The sequence below is a fragment of the Ursus maritimus genome, unplaced genomic scaffold, assembly GCF_017311325.1.
Source record: "Ursus maritimus isolate PB19 unplaced genomic scaffold, ASM1731132v1 scaffold_14, whole genome shotgun sequence".
In the NCBI taxonomy this organism is placed as follows: domain Eukaryota; kingdom Metazoa; phylum Chordata; class Mammalia; order Carnivora; family Ursidae; genus Ursus; species Ursus maritimus.
Window position 1 is genome coordinate 13,310,315 of NW_024423786.1, and position 26,033 is coordinate 13,336,347.

Sequence of the window (26,033 nt, forward strand, 5' to 3'; positions counted from 1 at the left end):
TTCAGGAGAAGCTGGAAGGAAGACCATTTGCAAGGGATTTATTCACTCAGCAAATAATTACTTAGTACCTACTCAAAGTCAAGCACTTTTCTCAGTTCAGGGACCAGCAATGAACAGAGATAGCTGGAGGATTAAGGTATCACATGTGTGACTTTAAGATCCCTCATGCCTTGAGAATAATTCTGTTTTTTTTTTTTTCCAGCTTTCAGGAATGGAGGTTTTAATTAACTAAAAATGAAAGAAACCATCACACATGAACTATCATTTTTCCTAGAATTAGAATGAAGTAAAACTTATAACTGAAATTATACTAACCACAATGGACAAATGAATTAGTCTCTGTAGATATTACATGTCATAGGGTCATCATTCTGAATATCAGTTACAAGTCCCAGAAGAAAGCTGGTCATTTGTGCTTGACTTGGATGATGAATAAGTAGGCATTCACTTCTTATTAGATTTTTAAAAGGCTAGTGTTGAAATGCATTTGTATTCCTAATGATAAGATCTATAGAGGAAACTGAGAAGAAGGGGAAATTTTTCTCTGGTCCCTTTCCTCCATTTTTGCCTTCCTTTCCCAGCTCCAGAATCTGCTTTTATTTGCTTCAAAGGTAGTGGTACCCTCAGGGCCCAAGGCTCCCATGCTTTACTATGTCTCATATCCTCCTTCACCCTTCCAAAAGTAGATATTTCCAAATCATACATTTTTATCACTTCTCTCATATCTCAAGTAATATTTTTTCCTTGATCCTACTTCCCAAACTGTTACCATAACAGTAAGAACATGACCACATTGAGGAGACCACGTTGTCTGGTACAATGCTTCTTAAACATACACATTATATACGTGTATATTCACCTTTGTGGCTCTTATTGGGATGTCAATTAAGCTTCAGCAAGTCTGGCTTGGGGCTTGAAATTCTGCATTTCCAACAAGTTCCCAAATGCTGCTATTCCTGCACTGTCAATCAAAATATGAGTAACAAGAATTTCATGGATTTGGAATTAGGAACTTCTCACTTAATTTTATGACTTTGGGAAAGTTACCTAGCTCCCTGGGCCTGGTTATCTCTTATTTAAGAATGGGGTTAAATCTATCCGCCTTTTCTCTGCATACTCTTCAGTCTAAGTTCAACTACAGTTCTTATATGAAAACTATTTCCTATTTCACAGAGGGGGCTTGTGAATGCCGTTTGGTCGCATTTTATGTCAAAGTAATACAGACTGCAATATTTAAAAAAAATTTTTTTTTTTAAGATTTTATTTATTTATTTGACAGAAACAGCCAGCGAGAGAGGGAACATAGGCGGGGGGTGGGGGGGAGAGGAAGAAGCAGGCTCCCAGCGGAGGAGGCTACGTGGGGCTCGATCCCAGAATGCGGGGATCACGCCCTGAGCCGAAGGCAGACGCTTAATGACTGCGCCACCCAGGCGCCCCTGACTGCACTATTTTCATTGGGGTGGATTGGAATATCAAGAATGAACTCTCTGTCTAGACATAATTGCTACTGTACTGAATCAAATCCCACCATCTGACCTTCTTATTATGTTCCCTTAGGAAAAAACAAAACTTACTTCCTGTGAGGTACGCTTGACATTTTTATAGTCAGGGTCACCTGGGAAAAGTTATTGCCATGGAACCCAACTTATCCCTGGCACACTCTCAGAACAAATTTGATCCAACTTTTCTGCACTGGTCTGTTCTTGAATCTGGCACTTAGCAGCTCTCTAAATTTAGTGGGCATTTTCTGCTTTAATGAATATCTAACTATGTAAATATAGATGTTGTTTGGTCAGCACTTTCCCTAGCAGTATTTTCCAGAGATAATTTGCCTGCAATAAACTCCTGAGGCCAACATGCTTCCCCTCTACCAGCCTTGCACAAACAGCTGATCTAGGGTTGGGGACATAAATAACCTTTTTGCAGAGAGACACTTACCTCCAGAGAGTCCCAAACTTTGTCAGGGCAGTCTTTGTCTTAAAAGCGACTGCCTTTCACACTTCTATTGGTTGAGTCTCTGGATTTCTCTTAGGACTTGATATTGGTAGGCATGACTCTTCTTCAGGATTGTTTATCTTTTTAGAGCTAGAAGTTCTTTTAGATGAGCTCTAGTGGTTCTTAACCTGGAGTCCATGATAGCTTTGGGGTTAATTTACAAACACCCTCAAAATATATGTATACTCATAGCATTCATCAGATTCTGAAGGATTCTGTAATTAAAAAAAAAATTAAAAACCTCTGATCTGATTAGATTCTCTCATTCCCAAAGCACCTCTTTTTCAAACACATAAAATAATGATTAGCCTTTACCTGTACTTTATAGTTCTTAAACAAGCAACAAATTCATTATGTTAGGTACTGTGGAGTATGCAAAGAGATGCAATGAGCAATCACTGCTATTTTATATCTTATTTATTAATTCATCAACTAATTGAAGATTAAAAATTACATGGTATCCCTTATTTAGACTGGGAATACAGAGATAAAAGGCACTATTTCTACTTTTAGTAAAACTTCAGCGTAGATGAAGACTCGTGACCATACAGCCATTTGTGGTAAACATCAGTGTAGCACATGCCCCCTCCCCCACTTCCCAGAGGAATTGTAGGACACATGTAGAACTGCCAGAGGTACATGGATTCAGCTCTGTGAATTGGGAAACCTAAGGGACAATTCTGTATATTCTGCAACAATACAAAAACCACGTTTCTCATAAAAATAAAAACAACATAAAAACAGACTAACTCTACCCTGGGAAAGTTAGGGGAGGAGTTAGCAGTATCCCAGGATTGGGGGAAACAGCCACATCCATCAAAATAGTTTCCAAATCTGCCTGCCTGGAGAGATTTTTGTTTTTTAATGCATATCAAAGTAATTCATGACACAGTTACAAATATCAAATAGTAGGCCAGGATGGTGAGAAGAAATGGTAGCCCCTGCTCCAACACTTTTCACTCCCAAGTCTTGCTTGAGCAGCTTTTAAAAATTTAGGGGTTCCTAGGAATCCACCCAGGTATCCTAACTGTTTGGGTGAATGTGAGAGGTCCCAAACCATTATTTTGTGCTGGGGTAGCATAGTTCCAAAGGTTTGCTATGGGCTAGTCCAGGTTGGCTAAGTAGAATCACTTGGCTCGGGACTTTCCCACTCACCCAAATAGTTTAGGCCTTCAGTGCTTGTGATTAAAATGTTATAGATGTGTTCTAAGGAAGGAGAGATCACTTCAGCAGCCATCATTAGTGTCAGCTTCCTGACTGAAGTGGCATTTAAATGACTCTGGATGAAGAGATTGATTTCAAGGCATACCCCACTCTTCCTGTACTGGGAGACTGTCTTAAAGATCCTCTGAAAATTCTGGAAATTATGGTGAATTTAGATTTCCTATCTCTCGGCCATTTCAAAAGACCTTCTGTTTACTCACATGCCTAACTCTAGTATGGACCGTGCTTACTGATGGTTACCTCCAGATGAGGGGGAAAACGACGTAAAAGGTCAAGGGACTACTCTCACTGCTGTATTTCCTTGAAACCAGTACACACTGCCTTGCAAAATGTGGCGGAAAATATAGTGAACCAAAATGAAAATATGCTTGTGACTAAACTTGACCTATTCTCATAACAATCTGTAAATACTAATCTCATTATGTGCTTCTAATGCCATACATGAAGACGGATGCTTTTAAAGGTCATCAAGTGAATGTATTAAAACAGTCTTTTATTGGCTTATCAGGTGAAAAAAACAAGAAATGCAAGCTTTTTCTCTTTTCTAGGGATTTTATTTTTTCCTCTCCCTATTCCTATTATGTTTCTTTGACTTTACTCTTTACAGAATTATTAATAATCTCTGTTCCTTGAAAGCTTAATGATAATCAACAAAACAAAAATGTATTTGTTTTTCATTTATGGTTGGTTTTTCTCTTTTTATGGGTATCCTTCTCCTTTGGGAGTAAGCTGTACTATTCTCTGCTGAAGGGACAGTGAAAGTAAATATTATGTTAATAAAAATTAATTTGAAATCCTTGGGAGATATGTACTACATAAAGTAGGGTCACATTGTTTCAAATTAGTACAAGAGTTAGGTATAGTCAAGGAGTGGCATAAAACGTTACATAGGAGTATAGGAATAGAAAAATAAGAAATAGTTTATAAACTTCAGGAGAAAGAAATATGTTTCCTCTTTATTTAAGTAAGCAAAGAACGGATGATTTCAGAGTGCACTGATTTTTCATACTTGACAAAATGCTAAACTTTGCTTTGAAAATCAAAATAGACAAATGATAGCATTCTAGGTTGGGATAGCAGGGAGTTACATAAGAACAGAGTAAGAGGCAGTTTTCTGAATCCTTTTAAAAATGATTAAAGAAATTGTGGTGGGGAGAAAAGAGAGAAACCTCAGGGAAGGCTTGCAAATACATTTGATGTGAAAATAGGAGCCCCATTTTACTACATTCACGTCAGTGTCTAGAATTTTGGAGAAGCAGTCAGGTGTTAATTCTCGAAGGGGAAAGCCATGCCCAGGTATCCTTTGGAGAATTGAGTCAACTGCCATGGAAATTAGGATAAATTCCAGTTCAAGGCCCAGGATCAGTATTAGAATTAGGATGTAGAGCCAAGAGTTTTGATTTGGGGGAAATCGTGGGCTAGTAAGCTGAGAGAAAAGAGTTAAGAGATTTCAGAAATGCCCTTGAATATTTATGACTCACTTATCTTGGGTTTTGCAATGGATGTGTGGTCTTTTGGAGTGTCTGAGGGGCTAAGAGACAGAACAGTTCTTATCATTGAAGTACACACACCAAGTGCACATCTTCAAAAAGCCCAAATAAACTCTGTAGTCTGTCTCTATGTGGTAGACTGGAGTCATTGCAGAACTGGTCCATACAATTTTTTAGGAAAAGGTGGGAGACCTTGGAGGTTTAAAGAGGGAACATTTGACTTGTCAACAGAACTTCTATGTCTAGAAATTATTAAAACCAGTTGTACAATTAGACTAACTGTACAAGTGTTTGTCAAATGCTAGACCTGTTTCCTTGAGGAAAATAACACTAAACCAGTTGTGTGCTGGTAAATTGATCTCCAGAAAAGTGCATATACATATGTACACAAGTTTATTATACATTTTATTGTCATAAAGATATGTAGCACCCAATTTATATTTAATAATAAGATATACAATACTCTTTATTATAAATTCCATACAATTGATTCCTGCAGAATGCTGTCATTGATTTTCTTCCAAATTCTTGTATCCATAGCCAAGCTGTGGTTGCATTTGATGAATGAGAGTAGTTCTGACATGAATGTTGGTTGATATTCTCATTTACAATAATGAATGATATGAAAATCAAACAGTGAGAACATGTGCTGAAAATTTACTCTTTTGTCAATGATGTCAGTGATTTCTTTGCTAAATTGGGTAATTTTCAAATACCGGCAGGATATTTCCTAAACTTCTTGTGCTATTCACAATGTAATGGCGACAGACACTATAAACTTTTATGTTTAATCTGTATTATTATTAGTTTCACTATCAAGAAAACAATAAATTAAGCCCAGATTTTTAGCATTTGCTGATTTCTGTGGTATAAATTCTCTTGCTATTATCAACTTCAATGCACCAGTGTGAATCACTGAACATGGAAAGACTTGTTCATTACCACACCAAAATACAATAAATCCAGTATACATATAAAATACATGTAAGTAGCCTCAAGAGCATTAAATCAGCTGGCTACAACCATGCTCAGGTTTGATAATTCACTAGAACAACTCACAGAATACATGAAAGTGCTATACTTATTGATTACACTTTTATTGTAGGACTGGATGCAAATTGGAAACACTCAAAGGAAGAGATGCATAAGGTGAAGTCTGGGAGGGGTCCAAACATGAGGCTTCTGGTGTCTTTTCCTTGTGGAGTTCTGGATAGCATTATCTCCTGCCAGCTATGATATGTGAAACCATTACAATTCCCACCCTGGGAAGCTCACCTGAGCCTTTGGTGTCCAGAGATTTTGTTGGGGCTCTTATTGCATACTGCCCACATGGCTGAAATTTTGTCTTCACCCCTTCTGGAGATTTAGGCTACACCTTTAGTCTTACTTCCTCTGGAGGTTGGAACTGAAATGCTGTATCCCAAAGCTCCTATCCTAAATCACAGTGTTAGACTGTCCAATGGTTAAAGTCCCAGGAAACAGATACACTCCTATCAGGCAGGGCATTTCAAGGACCTAGAGATCATCTCCCACTAGCTGGGTGCAAAGACCAGACCAGATGACCTCTTTATGGATAAAGTTCATTTTTTACTGTATAGATTTTGATTAGGGATTATGTTGAAACTGTAGATCATTTGGGTATTGTCATCTTAACAATATTAAGTCTTCCAAATCTTCCAATTACATTCACTTAGGTCTTTAATTCTCTCTGCCATGTTTTGGTGGATGTATTTGCTCTCACTCTTCTCTTGTCACATGTATTCGTAAGTATTTTATTCTTTTTTGAATGTGAGGGCAATCTGGCTGCAACATCTGTCACCCCAATGATCGCCAGGGTTGATTTGTCTCATCTAGTTGGTAGGAGAGTGTCCTCATCCTCTCTCACTATTTCATCTGTGTCCCTCCCAAAGCTGCATGCTTGCTCTGTCAAAGAGGAAGACCTTCCCTGATAGAGGAGGACCATTCTTCAGTCAAGAGTATGAGTAGCTGCACTTCCCCGCTAGAACCTCCAAACAAGCTTTCAAGGTCCATTTGTAGGAGAACTTAGGGTAGTCAAACTTCCAAGACTCTAGGCACATTCAAATGAGGCACTGCATGTGGCAGTCTGCTTTTCTTTAAAAAGAAAAAATAATATTTCATTCTTTTTGATGGTGTTATAAATGGAAATTTTTCTTAATTTTAGGATTGTTCATTGCTTAGTGTATCAAAATCCAATTGCGTTTTATATATAACTTGTATCCTGTAATCATGCAGAACTTGTTTATTAGTTCTAAATAGTGTGTGTGTGTGTGTGTGTGTGTGTGTGTGTGCACATGCACATGTGTGTATTCCTTGGGATTTATTCTGTACCATATATTGTCATCTGCAAATGGAGATAGTTTTGCTTCCTTTCCTATTTGTGTCCTTTTATTTATTTTTTTCTTGCCTAATTGCCCTGGTTAGAATCATCTAGGTGGCCATCCTCCTACAGTGTAATTATACCTTCTGATTAGAGCTGGAGCCATCGTACAATAGAATAGAAGTGGCTAGAGTAAACATCCTTGTGTTGTTCTTGATCTTAGGGGGAAGCTTCAGTCTTTCATCATTAGGTATGATGTTAGTTGTAGAATTTTTACAGATGACCTTTTTAGGTTGAGGAAGTTCCTTTCTATTCTTCCTTTGTTGAGTATTTCTGTACTCTAACTTTTACTAATGGTTGTTATGTAACAAGTAGCTAACAGAATTCCTAACAATGTAACAGTTGGCACTCTCCAGCCCATATAAAGTCAGCTTTAGCACTATACTGGAATTGACCCTTTTTCTCTTACTTTCACATGCCATCTGTAACGACGGCAAATGTAGGCCTATCAGATGCCATTTGAATGAGTGCTATGTTGGTATAATGCTAACAAAGGCCTTCAAAAAAGAATTAAATGAAAATTTTTATTTTGATAATAAAAATTAGTTACCACATACCTTTTGAAAATGCAAAATATATATTGTATTAAATAAGTAGCTTGCTTTGAGACTAAAATTTTTCAAGTGCCTATTAACTTATATAATTTAGTGAGGTGATTACTATACAAAATGAACATTTTCTTTTTTTTAAGTGGGGAAGGGGCAGAGGGAGAGAGAGAGAGAGAGAGAGAATCTTAAGCAGGCTCCATGCCTAGTGCAGAGGCTGATATGGGGCTCCATCTCACAACCCTAAGATCCTGACCTGAGCTGAAATCAAGAGTTGGACGTGTAACTGACTGAGCTACCCAGACACCCCTAAAATGAACATTTTCTAATGTATTATCTAGAAGCCTGGCTGTCCTAACTCAAGTTTAATTTGCAAAAGATACTACTAATGAACATCAGGTCTATTTTGATCACGGAAGTTTCTGTGGTTGTAAAGTATTAGCCACAAAGTAATGCCCAGTAATAACAACAAAAGCTTTAGTACTATAGCCATGGAAAGGCCTCATTAAAAAACACATTTCAAGGTGCACTGTTTTAGTTTTGCCTCATTACATGTGCAATTAAGGAATAAACAATAAGAAAAAAATAGTTTTCTGGTCTCTTTTACCTCAGTTACCTTTAAGAAGTTTAATTAGTGTAAGAAATTTGCAGAGGAAGTACATTTGAATATAAAACTATCATGTAGTCTGAAAGCATATAAGTGGAACTCCATAATGGTTTATAACTGCTATTATTTTTGTGGAAATGGGAAAAATGGCATCAATGAAGTCAGAATCTGTCATTTATGCTTTTTATTTATATTTAATCATTGTTTTCTGTTGCTAGATTTTATTAAACCATTAATTTAATTATGTGAATTGGTTAGACAAAGGCATTTGGGATTTCTGTCTTCATGATCTAGCTTTTGGAGGTTCAATTATTGAGACATTTGCTGCTTTTTTTGTTCTTATTTAAACTAAGTTGCCCTTTTAGGCACATAGCAGGGCCCTTGGAAATTTATTGACACTTCTTAGAGTTTGTAATAGGGGTGAGAAGTTTGGTCAGAGTCAGATATGAACCCCAGAATTTAAGAAGTCAGATATCAGAAATCCTCAGTTAAAGGATATTGAGGTAAAAGATGGCTCAAGAGGGTTGACATTTGTCAAAAACAGTTTCTAATTATGATATTGTCAATAAGAAAAGGTATTAGGATCCAAAGAAAAGGCACCGAGTCAGTGCTGTCCTACCAGTTTAGACTTATTGGGATAAAGTAGATGTTTTTAGGGTTATCTTTCCATCTTACAGTGATGCCCTTAGCCTTATCTTGTATCCCTGGACATGGCTTCCTGGCAGCCATCTTCCTACAGTGTAATTGTACCTCCTGGGAACAGGAAGTTAGAACTGGGAAGAGAATCTAGCCCAACCAATACTAGAATTCTTTCCCCCAGACACTGATTAGTAAGAGAATGAGTTTCTCTATGTATCTGGAACTATAGCATAGGAACATGGGAGCTCTGGGCAGCCATCTTCTCTCTGCCTTATTTACTAAAAGGCATAGAAAACCAGTTAGAAGGAATGAAACAGATACACATGCATAGAGATTAGATGAGATAGAATACATACTGTTTAAAATGTCAAGGGGTTTTTGAGCATGGGAGGGAACTGTCATTATTCTTTATGTTTTGTCTAATGCAGTTATTATTCTCTTATATAGGAAACTATTTTTGTTGAGTGAATTTAGATATTGATTAAAAATTTTTTTAAGATTATTTATTTATTTCAGAGACAGAGAGAGAGAGGAGAGAGCACACACAAGCATGAGCAGGGGAAGGGGCAGAGGGAGAAGCAGACTTCCCCCTGAGCAGGGAGCCTGACATGTGGCAGATGCTTAACCAACTGAGCCACCCAGGTGCCCCTAGATATTGATTACAAATTTTGATTAAAGCCCTTCAGACAACTTGAACTGCAGTTATAAATTTACCATGGTTGATTCTTCAATTCCTGAAACAGGAATTTTGCTTTTGTTTCCCTTGCCTCAGGAGACGTATCTAGAAAGAAGTTGCTATGGCCAATGTCAAGAGGTTACTACCTGTAGGATTTTTATGGTTTCAGGTCTCACATTTAGGTCTTTAATCCATTTTGAATTTATTTTTGTGTTTGGTGTTAGAAAGTGATCCAGCTTCATTCTTTTGCATGTTGCTTTCCAGTTTTCCCAACACCATTTGTTGAGGAGACTGTTTTTTCCCCATTGGATATTCTTTCCTGCTTTGTTGAAGATTAATTGACCATATAGTTGTGGGTTTATTTATGGGTTTTCTATTCTGTTCTGTTGATCTGTGTGTCTAATTTTGTGCCAGTACCACACAGTTTTGATCACTATTGCTTTGTAATATAACTTGAAGTCTGTAATTGTGATGCCTCCAACTTTGCTTTTCTTTTTCAAGGTTGCTCTGGCTATTCAGGGTCTTCTGTGGTTCCAGACAAAGGTTAGGATTGTTTGTTCTAGCTCTGTGAAATATGCTGTTGGTATTTTGATAGGGATTGCATTAAATGTGTAGATTGCTTTGGGTAGTATAGACATTTTGACAATATTTGTTCTTCCAATCCATGAACATGGAATATTTTTTCATTTCTTTGTGTCATCTTCAGTTTCTTTTTCTCTTTCATCAGTGTTTTATAGTTTTCAGAGTATGGATCCTTAACATCTTTAGTTAGGTTTATCCCTGGATATCTTATTGTTTTTGGTGCAATTGTAAATGGGATTGATTCCTTAACTTCTCTTTCTGTTGCTTCATTATTGGTGTATAGAAATGCAACAGATTTCTCTAGGTTGATTTTTTATCCTGCCATTCTACTGAATTCTTGTATACGTTCTAGCAGTTTTTTGGTGGAGTCCTTTGGGTTTTCTATATAGACTATCATGTCATCTGCAAACAGTGAAAGTTTTACTTCTTCCTTGTCAATTTGGATGCCTTATATGACAGAAGTACAAACAATTACAAGAGAATATTATGAAAAACCATATGCCAACACATTGGATAACCTGGAAGAAATGTATAAATTCCTAGAAACATATAGACTACCAAAACTGAAGCAGGAAGAAGTAGAAAACGAACAGACTGATAACCAGCAAAGAAATTGAATCACTAATCAAAAAACTCCCAAGAAACAAAAGTTCAGGGCCAGATGGTGTCACAGGCAGGCAAATTCTGCCAAACTTTTAAAGTGTTAATACCTATTCTTCTCAAACTATTCCAAAAAATAGAAAAGAAAAGAAAACTTCCAAATTCATTCTATGAATCATACCAAAACCAGATAAAGACTCCACTAAAAAAGAGAACCACTGGCCAATATCCCTGATGAACATGGATGCAAAAATTCTCAATAAAATACTAGCAAACCGAATCCAACAATACATTAAAATCATTCAACCCAATCAAGTGTGTTTTATTCCTGGGTTGCAAGGGTGGTTCAATATTCATAAATCATCACCCTGATAGGCCACATTAATAAAAGAAAGGATAAGAACCATATGATCAGGGGCACCTGGGTGGCTCAGTTGTTAAGCATCTGCCTTCGGCTCAGGTCATGATCCCGGGATCCTGGGATCGAGCCCCGCATCGGGCTCCCTGCTCAGTGGGAAGCCTGCTTCTCCCTCTCCCACTCCCCCTGCTTGTCTTCCCTCCCTCACTGTCTCTCTCTCTGTCAAATAAATAAATACAATCTTAAAAAAAAAAAAGAACCATATGACCATTTCAGTAGATACAGAAAAAAACATTTGACAAAGTACAACATCTATTTATGATAAAAACCCTCAACAAAGTTGGTTTAGAGGGAACACGCCTCAACATAATAAAGGCCATATATGCAAAATACACATCAAAATCATCCCCAATGGGGAACAACTGAGAGCTTTTCCTCTATGGTCTGAAACAAGACAGGGATGTCCATTCTCACCGCTGTTATTTTACATGGTACTGGAAATCCTAGCTACAGCCATCAGACAATGAAAAGAAATAAAAGGCATCCAAATCAGCAAGGAAGAAGTAAAACTTTGATTCCTTTCTTGACAAATGGTCTGTTCTTTATTTTATATAGCATGAAGTTTATAACTCACCATATTGCCATGATTGTTTGATATAAAATATGTTTCTTATTACAATTTATTATAATTAGTATACTTGCTATAATTACAGGTTTCATTCCCTGGGAGGTAAAGATGTGATTATGTGTCATGTTCTTGCTTCTTTAGAACACTGGGATATTGATCATCTTGGAACATACACTGTTGTCAGAGCTAATCATCTTTAGGGCTTTCATTCTACTTCGTCGTCATAGTGAACCATGTGGATTTGTTCTTCCTATTTGTGCATGGATATTACTTTTTCTAATGCTCTTTGGCTCACATGTATTACTTCACTCTTTCCTACTGACATGGAGAGAAGCTGGTACCTATGTATGATTTATAGACATACATGCTTGCCAGAAGAATAAATATCTATATGTATTATTTCTTTCCTACTTGTTAAAATCAATGGAAGTTCAACTATCTATTGTATTCATTCTAGTTTTGTGTCACTATATTTTGGTACTCTTTACATTAATTTTTCTCTGCTGAGTATCCTTATGGGCTCATGGCCTTTCATATATTCAGCTTGTTTCAATTTATTATTATTTGCTCAAACAATGAGCAAATAATGGTCAGTGAGTTGGTCAGTGAGAACCCTCTAAACTGGCTCTTTTGTCCTCTGGAATTCTTGGAAGCACTGCTTGCTTTTTGGAAACAATGGATTTCTAAATCCACTGTAAGTTTGCTCTTCTGTAAGACATGGAATCAATTACCCTGTTAAGTGTTGGTGACATAGTAGGGAAGAATATTAGAGATCAAAGTCTGAGTACACATGAGACTGAAGGGGATAAAAGTACAGCTACTTTCATTGAGTCACTGAGGTGTGAAAAAGGTATTTTTATGATTATGGGTTCAAACATACCTTTTCAATTTAACTTTTCTTTGTTTCCTACTTTCCTTATATTATCAGTTTTATCAGCCACAAATACTTTTGGCTTCTTTGAAATCTAACAACCTTCCACTTGCCAGTTTTAGTCCTTTCTGACTAAAGGAAGTGTCTATATTTGTGCCTTTGTTTGGGTGGACATATCCATTTATTCTTAAACTTCTGTTGCTAGAGTTAGCTCAAATGAGCTTCTGCTTCTTGCAACCAAAGGTCTTAACAAACACAAGTTATTATGACTAAGGAAACATTTCTTTTAGGGCTCCATAAAGATAATACACCCCAGTGCTTTTTCTGTCCCTTCATACTAGCAATGCCCAATAGGACTTTCTGTAATGATGAAAATATTCTTTAATCTTTCCTATCCATTATAATAACAACTGGCCACATACAGGTTTTTGAGCATTTGAAATGTGGCTAGTATACCTGAGACACTGAATTTGTTTTATTTTATTTTTAATTATTTGAAATTAAAATAGCCATATGTGGCTGGTGTGGCTAATGTGTTGTACAGCACAGCTTTATACTATCTCCACATTTTTAATGAAACACATGCAAAGTATATATTTTTTATTAAGAGATATTTGAAGATTTATAGGATCATAAAATGGTTTTACTGAGAGGTTCCTCAACTATTTTACAACTGTTTACAGATGAGAAAAATGAAACCCAAAGGAATTAAATAATGTATTCAGAATTACGCAGTTATCAACTGAACAGGGACTCAAGGTTCTTTGAATCTCAGCCAATGCATTTTTCATATGTACCATATTATAGAAAATTGTCCTATATTATAGCTATATAAGTGTAATTAGACATTAACTTCCAGTGACCAAGCAGTAAACATTTTTCCTTCCAATTTTTTTTGATTTTAGGTATAGACACATTGTGTTCTTCAGTCAATACATTGATTTCTTTGGAGATAAAGTTTCTTAAAAATGGAATCTTGAGATTTTGTTTCTTAGTTGTGAAGGCAAAGCTAATTAACTTTAGCTTCCAATGAGTAAATGTGTATCCTTCCAGGGAAGACTATTTTTAGGTCCCTGAACTTCGGAGTTGATTTCCTCTTTTTTTCCTCACTCAATTAAAAAATATATTATTTAGGACTATGGCACTGTGCTAATGTATTTCTGGAAAAGGGAAGAGGTGACCTGCTGCTGTGTAAAATTGTAGCAAGAAATCAACAGGGAAGGGATTAGAACAATTAAAATCTTACATTCACAAAGGGAGGAAATGAAGTCTGATTAATAAGATTTATAGTCTGTATTTATAGGAAGGAGAACAACACTGTTTTAAACATTATTTGTACCAAACTAATCTTCTTTTACTCCCCAATATATAGGAAAATTCTTCCTTCTAATATCAAATTGAGTGGACAAATGCATGCTTGTATCATTTTTTAAGAGTAGAATTGGATTGTCTTAATTCCATTTTAAAGAAGAATCCATTTATTCTATCTTCCCAAATGCAGGGTGGTGATGTGTAAAGCTAATTTGCTCATAAGTGGGATTTTTATTTTTCAGAGAGAGAAAAAAAAGAAGTTGATGTGGTTTTTTCCTCTGGCTATTGGTATATCCTATTTTATTTATCACATAGTAGTCACAAATATTCTGGTAAGGAAAGAGAGGGAGGGAAAGAAGTCAGAAAAGGACCTGAATCTGAAAAGCACCAGGGTAGGTGTAAAGATGCGGAAAGCAATATATGCCCCAGAGAAATCACCCACTTGGATGAATCCCCATATCTGATCAATATCTGCGCTGCACCTTTGCCTCTGATTCCTACTGTGCTCTGCCCGCATATAACCACGTACTGGAAAAAGACCTCAGAGATATATAGTCCAAATTTCCCCCTCGTATAGAGGATATTGAAGTGCAAATAGTTGAAGTGACTTTCCTACGTTTGCAGAGAATGTTAGGACAAATTTGGGAGCAGAACAGAGGTCTCATAATTCCCAGTTCAGGGTTCTTTTCTCCCTGTTGTGTTTCTGCTTACCATCGAAGTTTAAAAATGGCTGAATTTTTGCTTCCGACTCTTTTTTTTTTTTTAAAGATTTTATTTATTTATTTGACAGAGATAGAGACAGCCAACGAGAGAGGGAACACAAGCAGGGGGAGTGGGAGAGGAAGAAGCAGGCTCATAGTGGAGGAGCCCGACGTGGGGCTCGATCCCATAACGCCGGGATCACGCCCTGAGCCGAAGGCAGACGCCCAACCGCTGTGCCACCCAGGCGCCCCTGCTTCCGACTCTTTGATCAATACAACAAGTATAATACATTTGTTTAATTCTGAGTCTTGTTAGAAGTTATAGCTGAGTAGTAGATAAGGATTTACTTCCTACAGACAAAGTTGAACCCCCACCCCCACCCCACAGTAAGCCTTTTGGTTGCCATTTAGCCTTCCCTCTCATTGTGATCTTTAATGATATTTGTTAAGTGTCTACTGTATGTAGAATATAGAAGTTAGCTTAGTAAGGAGTTAGTTTGTGACCTAAAGTATCTGTACTGGTGAAGCTAATTTTTGCTGTGCTGTGGTATGACTCCCCCACCCAACCCTCACTCTGAAGATCTAGGTCTCACTCATCTAAAATATCACCTCTTCAAAAATGCTTCCTTGCCCACCTTATCTTCTGCTGCACCTCTCCTCCAATCTACTTCCCTCTGTATTACTTTGCCATCTTTTCGTCTAGCTGTGATCTTGTCTGAATTTACCCTCCTTCTATTCTTGTCTTTCATGTATCTTATTCTGTATTATTTAAATTCCATGAAAATATGGATCATCTCTCTGTCATACCCAAATTATAGAATGATGTCTGGTACTGATGAGCTAGGTGTTCGGTATATAATTATAGAATGAGTGTATCTGTGGCTGAGTGGGCACACATTTTCCCCTGGTGCCCGGGTGGTGGATATAGGGATGTTGGGTATCAGCCACACCAAAGCCTGGTCTCCACTAATAGCAACTGAGGTCCTGTTGAGCCGGGGCAATGGCCCTGAGACCCTCCCCTTTTAAAGGCAGTTTTTCCTTTAGCCCTTGGGGTTCTTTCCGGCTAGCCCTGGGGTTCTTTCCTGCTAGAACCACGTTAGTCGCTTTCAGCAGTAACATTAAACTTCGGAATTGATGTTAGGGTTGAGGTCTTAAAAGGACTTCAGGTTCCTAATGGCAGTTTTCTTTTATCCTCCTGTCCAGGTTACATTCTCCTCATCTCAGTAGGCCTGTACTCTTTTATCTTAATAAGGTGAAATTCATATAACATAAAACCATTTAAAAATCATCAAATCAGGTGGCATTTAATACATTCACAGTTTTGTAGAACCACCACCTCTATCTAGTGCTAAAACATTTTCATCACCCCCAAATAAAACTGTGTATTCATTAAGCACTTTCCATTCCCCACATATGCTGTCCCAGGCCCCTAGCAACCACCAATATGCTTTCTGTTTATATGGATTTGCCTATTCCGAATAGTTCATATAAATGAAATCATATAATATGTGACCTTTTGTGTCTGGCTTGTTTTATTTAGCATAGTATTTTTGAGGTTTATCCATATTTTAGCATGTATCAGTACTTAATTTCTTTTTGTGGCAAAATAATACTCTATTGTATGGATATACCACAATTTATTCATTTATCTTTTGGTAAACCTTTGAGTTGTTTCTACTATTTGACTATTTTGACTAGTGATACTATGAACATATACGTACAAGCATCTTTTTGAGTCCCTGTTTTCATTTCTTTTATGTATATACCTACAAATGGAATTGCTGGGTCATATAGTAACTCTCTGTTTAACTTTTTGAGAACCATGGTATTTACGTTTAAAATTATGTCTGTAGGCTACAAGGAGCCTCCTGGGTGATTCTTGGCAAAATAAAGAGTCTACCTTAAGTTAATGTCCCCAACTCTATTAATTAAAAGCGACTGTCATTTTTAGAAGGTAGTTACCCTTGCAAAAAAACCTACTTCCATTTACCCAAATAGGCATAATGCTTATTATGAGAAGATTAAATGAGATCTAACAATTATGCATGGAATCTTGTATGCAGTAATTTGAAATTTATTAACTATTTGACATTGGGGAGGTAATTTAATCATTCTGGTCTGTTTTTTCATTGTTAAAAATGATGTTATTCATGAAATGGGGGCCTGACAATAAAACTAGGTATATGGAATCTTGAAACCTAGTGATGGCTAGAAAAAAACTCTCAATAGTCAAGTCCAGTTGAGGAAGCTACGTCCTTGTATGGTTATGTGACAAGCCCAGGTCACAGTGTTGTTGCTAAATTTTTTACCGTAGCCTGAAGACTAGTCCAGTATTTCCCATCCCATACTGTAAGTTCTGGTAGTTCAGTTATTTTCTATTTGCTACCGGGGATGGATTGCCCAATATAAACTGAGAATTGGGCTCAGTATCTAAGATAATTTACCTCATGTCCTCACAATAATTCTGCTTTTTACCAATGAGGACACAGAAGTTCACAGAGTTTTGGCAGTTTAGCCATGGTTATACAATTAGTAAATGGTAGTATCCAATTTGGAAATCAGGTGTGTCTGACACTCAACTGTTAAGTTTTTCTGACACTACAAATTTGGGACGTTGTGAAGGGGGGGAGGATAGAGTGTAGAACCAGCAGCCTGGTCAGCCTAGATAAAGTGATCTACCTAGAATTCACCTGGCCCAATCATCCTCCTTGTAGCATTTTGGAAATCACCTTCCGCAGACATTTTCATCTGAAATCTGCAATGTTAGAGTGCCCTTTCTTTCTTTTGGCTTACCATTTGGTCTTGAATTTCCTACAGGTATAATTGTGACTCCAGGTGGCCAGGCGTTATGATTTTTTTCCCCACAGGGCAGACACCAAAGCTGGTATTCCAGGTCAGATTTGTGCAAGGATATCATGAATATCCTATAATTTTAGCTGCTCAAGATTACTTCTTTGAAATACCTTTTTCTACCACCTTTGCCAAATTATAGGAGCCTAAAATCACAGATTGTGAAACCTGACAGATTTTTATAGAGAGCCTGATTTCGAAAGGTGTATTAGATTGGCTTATTCAACAAAATATATTGAACGTTGTATTAGGTGCCCAACGCTGCTCTTGTCACTGAGTGTACAAATGTGAATAATATATGACCTTTGATTTCAGAAATTTCACAATCCAGTGAGAGAGGTGGAAACATAAATATATAAATTGTAATACAAAGCTGGCAACTTTTATGTTAGTGGTGTAGGAAGACAGACTTTCTGTGTTTGTAAATCTACAGGCAAAGACATTATTCATGGACATTGTGCCCTGTCTCAGCTTTCTCCTATCTGTGAGGATATGCCTGTGCTCGTCCTGAGTTGGGTTTAAAAACAAGAATGGTCTGTTGTTTGCTAATATTTCCTAAAAAGGAAGATCATAGCTTGTTAGTATAAATTCTTCTGAAATGACAGTATAAGCCCAAGTATAAAAGGGTGGTAGTATAGCAAGATTTCAGGTTCTTTCTCAAATACGGCTATACCCAACTTAAAGGTAGAGGTCAGTAGCAGTTGGACAGCCTATGGGGAACCAAGGAACAAGGAACAAGCTGCTCAAGGGTAAGTGGCATGTGCTTCTGCTCTATGCAGCCACTTCTGTTAAATTCTGTATTTAGCCATTAGCTGAATACATTGAGAACAGTTGTATGTGTGTGTGTCCTTTTCCTGTAGATTCAGAGCCTAACATACAATGCCACAAGAGATGAGAACACAGGGCTGTGGGAGCAATGGGGAAGAAGAACTTAATTTGCATGGCTTCACAGAAAAAGTCACTTACTTGAAAAATTAGTATGAGTTTTCCAGTTGAAGAAATTGAGGAGGGAATTATAGGCAGTGTGAACAGAATGAAGTGATAAAAGAGCCTGAGGCATTCAGGGACTGGTGGGGAGTTCAGTGTGTGTGCCGCAAAGGTTGTGTGTGTGTATTAAAATAACATTGACTGGATATAATCAGGCTGTGAAAAGGACTCTGAGGCCAGGAAAAGACTACTGTACTGATAATGAGCCAGTGAAAGGTTTAGGTAGGAGCAAGATGTGATCAGATTTGGTTTTCAGGAAAATAACTGGCAGTAATGAAGGGAGTGGATGAATTGTCATAGGAAGAGAAAGTGGATGAATTGTCATGGGAAGAGAATGTCATCTTAAGAGAAACATTAGGGCTAAAATAAGGCAGTGGTGGTATGGATGAGGAGGCTAAATGTGAAACCTCTTTCTCATCTGAAGGTTGAGAGAGTTGTTGAGAATAACCACATGGTTTCTAATTGGGTCAGACCATTATGCTGGATGAAGAATGTAGCCGACTGAGTGGATTTGGGTTTTGGAGTTGGGGGGAAATGGGAAAATGATGAGGTCAATTTTGTACATGCTAAATTTGAGGTGTTTTTAGGACATCAGGTAAAGATATAGATAGTTGGGTTAGAGATTTGGCAGTCACTGGGTTATAGGTTGGCAATTGAAACTTGGGAGTAAGGTCATCCAATAAGAGTACATGGATTAAGAGAAGGATAACTATAAGACAGAACCCTAAGGGGCATCAAAGTTTAATGTAATGTCAAGAAAAATCAACAATGGTGATATTGAGCTAAGAACAGGAGAGCTAGGGGAGAGTTCCATCCTAGAATTTAAAAGAGTATGGGGAAGTGATTGAATGCAAATATTGCATTGTTCTTCAGTAGTAGGGGTATTGAAAATAGCCCATTAGATTTGGCATTTAGGCTTTTTCACAATGGTTTTGCCACCAGAACACAGGTGTTGTGAAAACCACTATTAAACCTTAACCCAAATGGGAAAGGAGAAGCCTCACATCAACATCATCGTCACTGGACACGTAGATTCAGGCAAGTCTACCACTACTGATCATTTGATCTACAAATGTGGTGGGATCAACAAAAGAACCATTGAAAATTTGAGAAGGAGGCTACTGAGATTAGAAAGAGCTCCTTCACGTATGCCTGGGTCTTGGATCAACTGAAAGCTGAACATGAATGTGGTATTACCATTGATATCTCCCTGTGGAAATCTGAGACCATTGAGTATTATGTGATCATCATTGATGCCCCAGGACACAGAGATTTTATTAAAAACATGAGTATGGGCACATCTCAGCCTGACTGTGCTGTCCTGATTATTGGTGAATTTGAAGCAGGTATCTCCAAGAATGGGCAGACCTGTGAGCATGCCCTTCTGGCTTACACACTGGGTGTAAAACAATTAATTGTTGGTGTTAGCAAAATGGATTCCACTGAGCCACCCTACAGCCAGAAGAGATACAAGGAAATCATTAAGGAAGTCACACCCACATTAAGAAAATTAACTACAACCCTGACACAGTAGCATTTGTGCCAATTTCTGTTTGGAATGATAACATGCTGGAGCCAAGTGCTAACATGCCTTGGTTCAAGGGATGGAAAGTCGCCCATAAAGATGGGAATGCCAGTGGAACCACACTGCTTGAAGCTCTGGATTACATTCTGCCACCAACTCATTCAACTGGCAAGCCCTTGCATCTGCCTCTCCAGGACATCTACAAAATTGGTGGTATTGGTACTGTCCCTGTGGGCCAAGTGAAGACTGGTGTTCTTAAACCTGGCATGGTGGTCACCTTTGCTCCAGTCAATGTTACAACTGAAGTAAAGTCTGTTGAAATGCACCATGAAGCTTTGAGTGAGACTCTTCCTGGGGACAATGTGGACTTCAATGTCAAGAATATATCTGTCAAAGATGTTCATCATGGCAATGTGGCTGGTGACAGCAAAAATGACCCACCAAGGGAAGGAGCTGGCTTCACAGCTCAGGTGATTATCCTGAACCATCCAGGCCAGATCAGTGCTGGATATGCACCTGTGCCAGATTGTCACACAGCTCGCATTGCTTGCAAGTTTGCTAAACTGAAGGAGAAGATTGTGGTTCTGGAAAAAAGTTGAAAGATAGTCCCAAGTTCTTGAAATCTGGTGATGCTATCATTCCTGATATGATTCCTGGCAAGCCTATGTGTGTTGAGAGCTTCTTGACTATGGGTCATTTTGCTGTTCGTGACATGAGACAAATGGTTGCTGTGGGTGTCATCAGAGCAGTGGACAAGAAGGCAGCTGGAGCTGGCAAGGTCACCAAGTCTGCCCAGAAGGCTAAATGAATATTAGCCCCAATATCTGACACCCCAGTCTTAATCAGTTGTGGAAGAATGGTCTCAGAACTGTTTGTGTTAATTGGCCCTTTAGGTTTAATAGTAAAAGACTGGTTATTGATAACAGTGCATTGTAAAACCTTTGGAAGGAAAGGAGAATGTTTTGTGGACCATTTGTTTTTGTGTTTGTGTGGCAGTTTTAAGTTATTAGTTTTTAAAATCAGTACTTTAATGGAAACAGTTTGACCAAAAATCTGTCACAGAATTTTGAGACCCATTAAAACAAAAGTTTAATGAGGAAAAAAAAGATTTGGCATTTAGAAGATCAGTATTGACTTAGGAAGTATAGTTACTATGGGGTGTTACTGAATAAATTAGATGTAAAAAATGTTTATGATGAGTATAAATAATTTCAAAATTCATTTCTGTTTTTAATAAATGCTCTTCATGTGCACATCTAAAAAATTCAAATAGTACTAAAAGGCTCATTAGGAAAATAAATGGCAATCCTTCTTTCTGGAACTAAGATATTTGACTTCATTCTCTAACTTTCTTATCTTTCCTCTTATATTTCCATTTCTTTGATTTTTTTGGTCCTATTTTCTGGAAATTTCTTTGAATCATTAAACTCTTCTATTGCATTTTAAATGTGGATGAACAATCACGGTTTAAATCTCCAAGGCTCTTCTTTGTTCTCTTATATTTTCTGTTTCATAGTACCCTGTTCTTGTTTCGTGTATACACTATGTTCTTTTACTTTTCTGAGGAGGGAGAGACAGGATAAAAGTAATTATGTTTAGACTTCCAAAGAGAACTCTGGAGAAAATTTCTATCCTTCGCTAAGAGAGAAAGGTCCCATTCATTCATGTGAATGAAATTCTCAAGGGCCTATCCTAACAGACAGCCAGATTTGTCCTGACATGGCTGAGTATTGAAGTGGACACACCTTCAGTTCAAGCCAAGAATCCTTCTACAAAGACACACAGGCATTCTGTTTTGTATGCTGAACAAAATTTAAACCCATCTGAGCCTCTGGGTGGCATAGAGGGATGATTACAAGGCATAGCTATTGTCAGATCTCAACCTGAATATTAATTGGCACCAAGTAGTCCATGGAAATGAGATCCAAGAATCTGATGACTTACCATATCTATTTCTATTTCAGGTGGAGCAGAAAACCAAAGTGAGAATCAGGGCAGAAATTCTGTTTAAGTTTTATTTTTTGAATTCTAACTCCATGCTCCATATTTTCATACACATTTTCTCAGGGAATTCTCATAATAACGTCATGAGTTAGGCGTTACTGTCCTCATTCTTTTTTTAAAAAAATTTTTAAAGATTTTATTTATTTGTCACAGAGAGAGAGCACAAGCAAGGGGAACAGCAGGCAGAGGGAGAAGCAGACTCTTTGCTGAGCAAGGAGCCTGATGCAGGACTCAATCCCAGGACCCGGGGATCATGACCTGGGCTGAAGGCAGACACTTAACTGACTGAGCCACGTATGCATCCCTAATCCTCATTCTTGATAAAGAAACTAAAGCCTATTGAGGTTGTGGATCTTACCCAATTAAGAGAGACTAATAGGATAATCAAGGCCTTTTGACTCCCAAGTTCAAACCTCTCTTCACTAAAGCACCTATGTGTTCCTAAAGCAAAAAAGGAGAGAAGCAAGAAAATAAGTTGCAGAAAAGATGGGGAAGAAACTGCCCTTAACTCCTTGCTCACCTATTTATAATTTCTTGAATGTTAATTAGCATGTATCATAATTTCAGTTTCTCCCCAGGAATAATTTGCTATTTGGTCCCATGTGATGTTTTCCTTTACATTAATTTTAGTCTGTAACCCTTCCCATGTTTGAAGGATGGGAAAGGAAGGGCCATGGCTTTGGTAACCTATCCTTTAGTTAACTTTCCACAGATAGGCTTTGACTTTTCTATTATTATAAGGTAAGGAAGATAAATTAATTGTAGAAAAACTAGGAAGTATAAACAAATTTTTAAAACTAAAATAACCTATAAGTCCTCTGCTTAGAGAGAATAACAACTTTTAGACTTTCTTTATTCATGGAGCCATATTGTTAAGAATGGAGCCATACTGTATACAGTTCCATAAAATACTATGAGCATCTCATGTCAGTAGATATAGATCTGTACCATTGCTTTTAATGACTGAAGAATTTTCCATTATATGATTCTAACTAAAGCTTTGTTTTGTTCACTCAAGATTTATTAGCTGTTCACAAGCTTTGTTTTATACAAAATAGTTTTCCCAAATAGTTTTCCTTTGTATTTTGCAATCCCATGTCCCTGACTTTATAAGCTTTCCAAGTAATGGCAGATTTGGACTCATGATTTTATAACTGCCAATCTTAGTAGGCATCAAACTGACTTGGTAGAAATTGCTGGAATTGTCCAGCAAGAAGTAAATAGTTGTGTAGCACTTATTTTCAGCATGATAACCTAAGTGAAGACACCAGATAAGAAGTGATTAAAGTACAGACCAAAGAGGCTCTGAGTGAAAAGCAAGGGTCACTGCTTTATTGCTTTTCACATAAAAAAGGGAATAAAAAGGAAAGAAACTCAGGGACAAAGTGTAAATGAATTTGACTTGCTGGCCCTTGAGAAATTTGGGATTTGAGCACTGAATCTTAAACACCTTCAGAGAATCACTGAGTTCAAAATTTAATAGATCAAGCTGGGATATGGGAAGATAAAACCAAAAGCTTCCTCACACCTCCATGTAGCAATAGATATCTCTTTTGAAAATTTCAGGTCATTTATGGGAAAACTTTGCTGGAAAACAACCACATGTGGTAGTGGTTAGAAATTGCTTATTCTTAAGGGAAAGGCTACCAGCTTTTCCCCATTGAGAATGATATTTGCTGTAGGCTTTTCATAGATGGCTTTTATGAAATTGAGGAATGCACCCTCTATTCCTACACTCTGAAGTGTTTTAATCATGTATTTTGTCAAATGCTTTTTCTGCATCAATTGAGAGGATCATATGGTTCTTGACTCTTTTCTTGTTGATATGATCTGTCACACTGATCGATTTGCGAATGTTGAACCACCCTTGCCTCCCAAGGATGAATCCCACTTGGTCATGATGGATAATCCTTTTAATGTACTGTTGGATCCTATTAGCTAGGATCTTGTTGACAATTTTGGCGTCCATATTCATCAGAGATATCAGTCTATAATTCTCCTTTTTGATGGGGTCTTTGCCTGGTTTGGGGATCAAGGTAATACTGGCCTCGTAGAATGAGTTTGGTAGTTTTCTTTCTGTTTCTGTTTTTTGAAACAGCTTCAGGAGAATAGGTATCATTTCTTCTTTGAATGTTTGGTAGAATTCCCCGGGGAATCCATCAGGCCCTGGACTCTTGTTTTTTGGGAGGTTTTTGATCACTGCGTCAATCTCTTCATAATTAATCGGTCCGTTTAGATAATTAATTTCTTCCTGTTTCAGTCTTGGTAGTTTATAGGTTTCCAGGAAGGCATCCATTTCTTCCAAGTTGTTTAATTTATTGGCATAAAGTTGTTGATAAAAGTTTCTAATGATCCTTCCTATTTCATTGGTGTTGGTTGCGACCTCTCCCCTTTCATTCATAATTTTGTTAATTTGGGTCCTTTCTGTATTCTTTAGAATAAGTCTGGCCAGTGGCTTATCAATCTTATTTATTCTTTCAAAGAACCAGCTTCTAGTTCTGTTTATCTGCTCTATTGTGCTCCTGGTTTCTAATTCATTGATCTCTGCTCTAATCTTGATCAACTGCTTTCTCATGTGTGGGTTAGGCCTGTTCTTCTGTTTCAGCTCCAGCTTCTTGAGGTGAGAATATAAAAACTGCATTTCAGATTTTTCTATTCTTTTGAGTGAGGATTGGATGGCTATGTATTTTCCCTTTAGGACTGCCTTTGCAGTGTCCCATAGGTTTTGGACCATTGTGTTTTCATTCTTGTTGATCTCCATAAATTGTTTAAATTGATTTTTAATTTCCTTGGTTTACTCAATCATTCTTGAGCAGGATGGTTCTTAGCTATCCTATGATCCAGCAATTGCACTACTGGGTATTTACCCCAAAGATACAGACGTAGTGAAGAGAAGGGCCATATGCACCCCAATGTTCATAGCAGCATTGTCCACAATAGCTAAATCGTGGAAGGAGCTGAGATGCCCTTCAACAGATGACTGGATTAAGGAGATGTGGTCCATATATACAATGGAATATTACTCAGTCATCAGAAAGAACGATTTCTCAACATTTGCTGCAACATGGACGGCACTGGAGGAGACAGTGCTAAGCAAATAAGTCAAGCAGAGAAAGACAATTATCGTATGGTTTCACTCATTTATGGAACATAAGAAGTAGGAAGATCGGTAGGAGAAGAAAGGGAAGAAGAAAGGGGGGGTAAACAGAAGGGGGAATGAACCATGACAGACTATGGACTCTGGGAAACAAACTGAGGGCTTCAGAGGGGAGGGGAGTGGGGGAATGGGATAGGCTGGTGATGGGTATTAAGGAGGGCACGTATTGCATGGTGCACTGGGTGTTATATCCAAGTAATGAATCATGGAACTTTACATCAAAAACTAGGGATATACTGTATGGTGACTAACATAATATAATAAAAAATTATTAGAAAAAAATGCTTATTCTGAGCCAAGGAGAAAGGTGAATCCAGGGGAATAATAATCAGTGTTCCTATGTTTCTTGAAGACATTTGGATATGGAAAGCGTGGACCCTGATGATGGAAAGTAAAGTGATGTAGCAAATCATTTTGTGATGTAACAAATTAAATCAGCAACCAGGAGATTTGGGTTGATCCCTGTTTTACATTAACTTTCTATGTTACCTTGTACAGGCCAGTTAACTTTTTTGTGTCTCATGGTCTTCATCTACAGATTGGGGATGGTGTTAACCCTGGACTGATCCACCTTGTAGACATTGTGGGAATCAAATGACATAATGATATAATTAGTTTGTAGATACTTTGAGAAGGACCAACTTCTATAGATTAGGAGTTCATGAAAAATAACAGTAACTTTTGTTTACTTGTTTTTAACTAAGTGCCTGTTTTTTGTTATTGTTGTTGTTCCCAGAATACAATTGTTAAACCTCAGAATGATTTCCCTTGATAGAGCTCCACACTAGAAGACCTACCAACTCAGATAGTAAATTGCCCAGAGTTAGTCATTATTTATTTATGAGATAGATGTCTTTAGTGGTGTATTTCTTAGATATAATTTCA

General features: G+C 37.5%; 1 protein-coding gene and 1 long non-coding RNA gene across 2 annotated transcripts in view; both read left to right on the forward strand.

Annotated features, from left to right (window-relative positions):
- The window catches only part of LOC103669603, a 217,132-nt gene that overhangs the window by 140,840 nt on the left and 50,259 nt on the right, over positions 1–26,033 (forward strand). The gene's annotated exons all lie outside the window — the stretch shown is intronic.
- Positions 19,446–20,810, forward strand: LOC103669601 (elongation factor 1-alpha 1-like). Its single transcript, XM_008697945.2, is given in 4 exon segments — positions 19,446–19,560; positions 19,563–19,952; positions 19,955–20,563; positions 20,566–20,810. Coding segments are annotated over 4 exon segments (1,344 nt in total). The 3' UTR covers positions 20,796–20,810.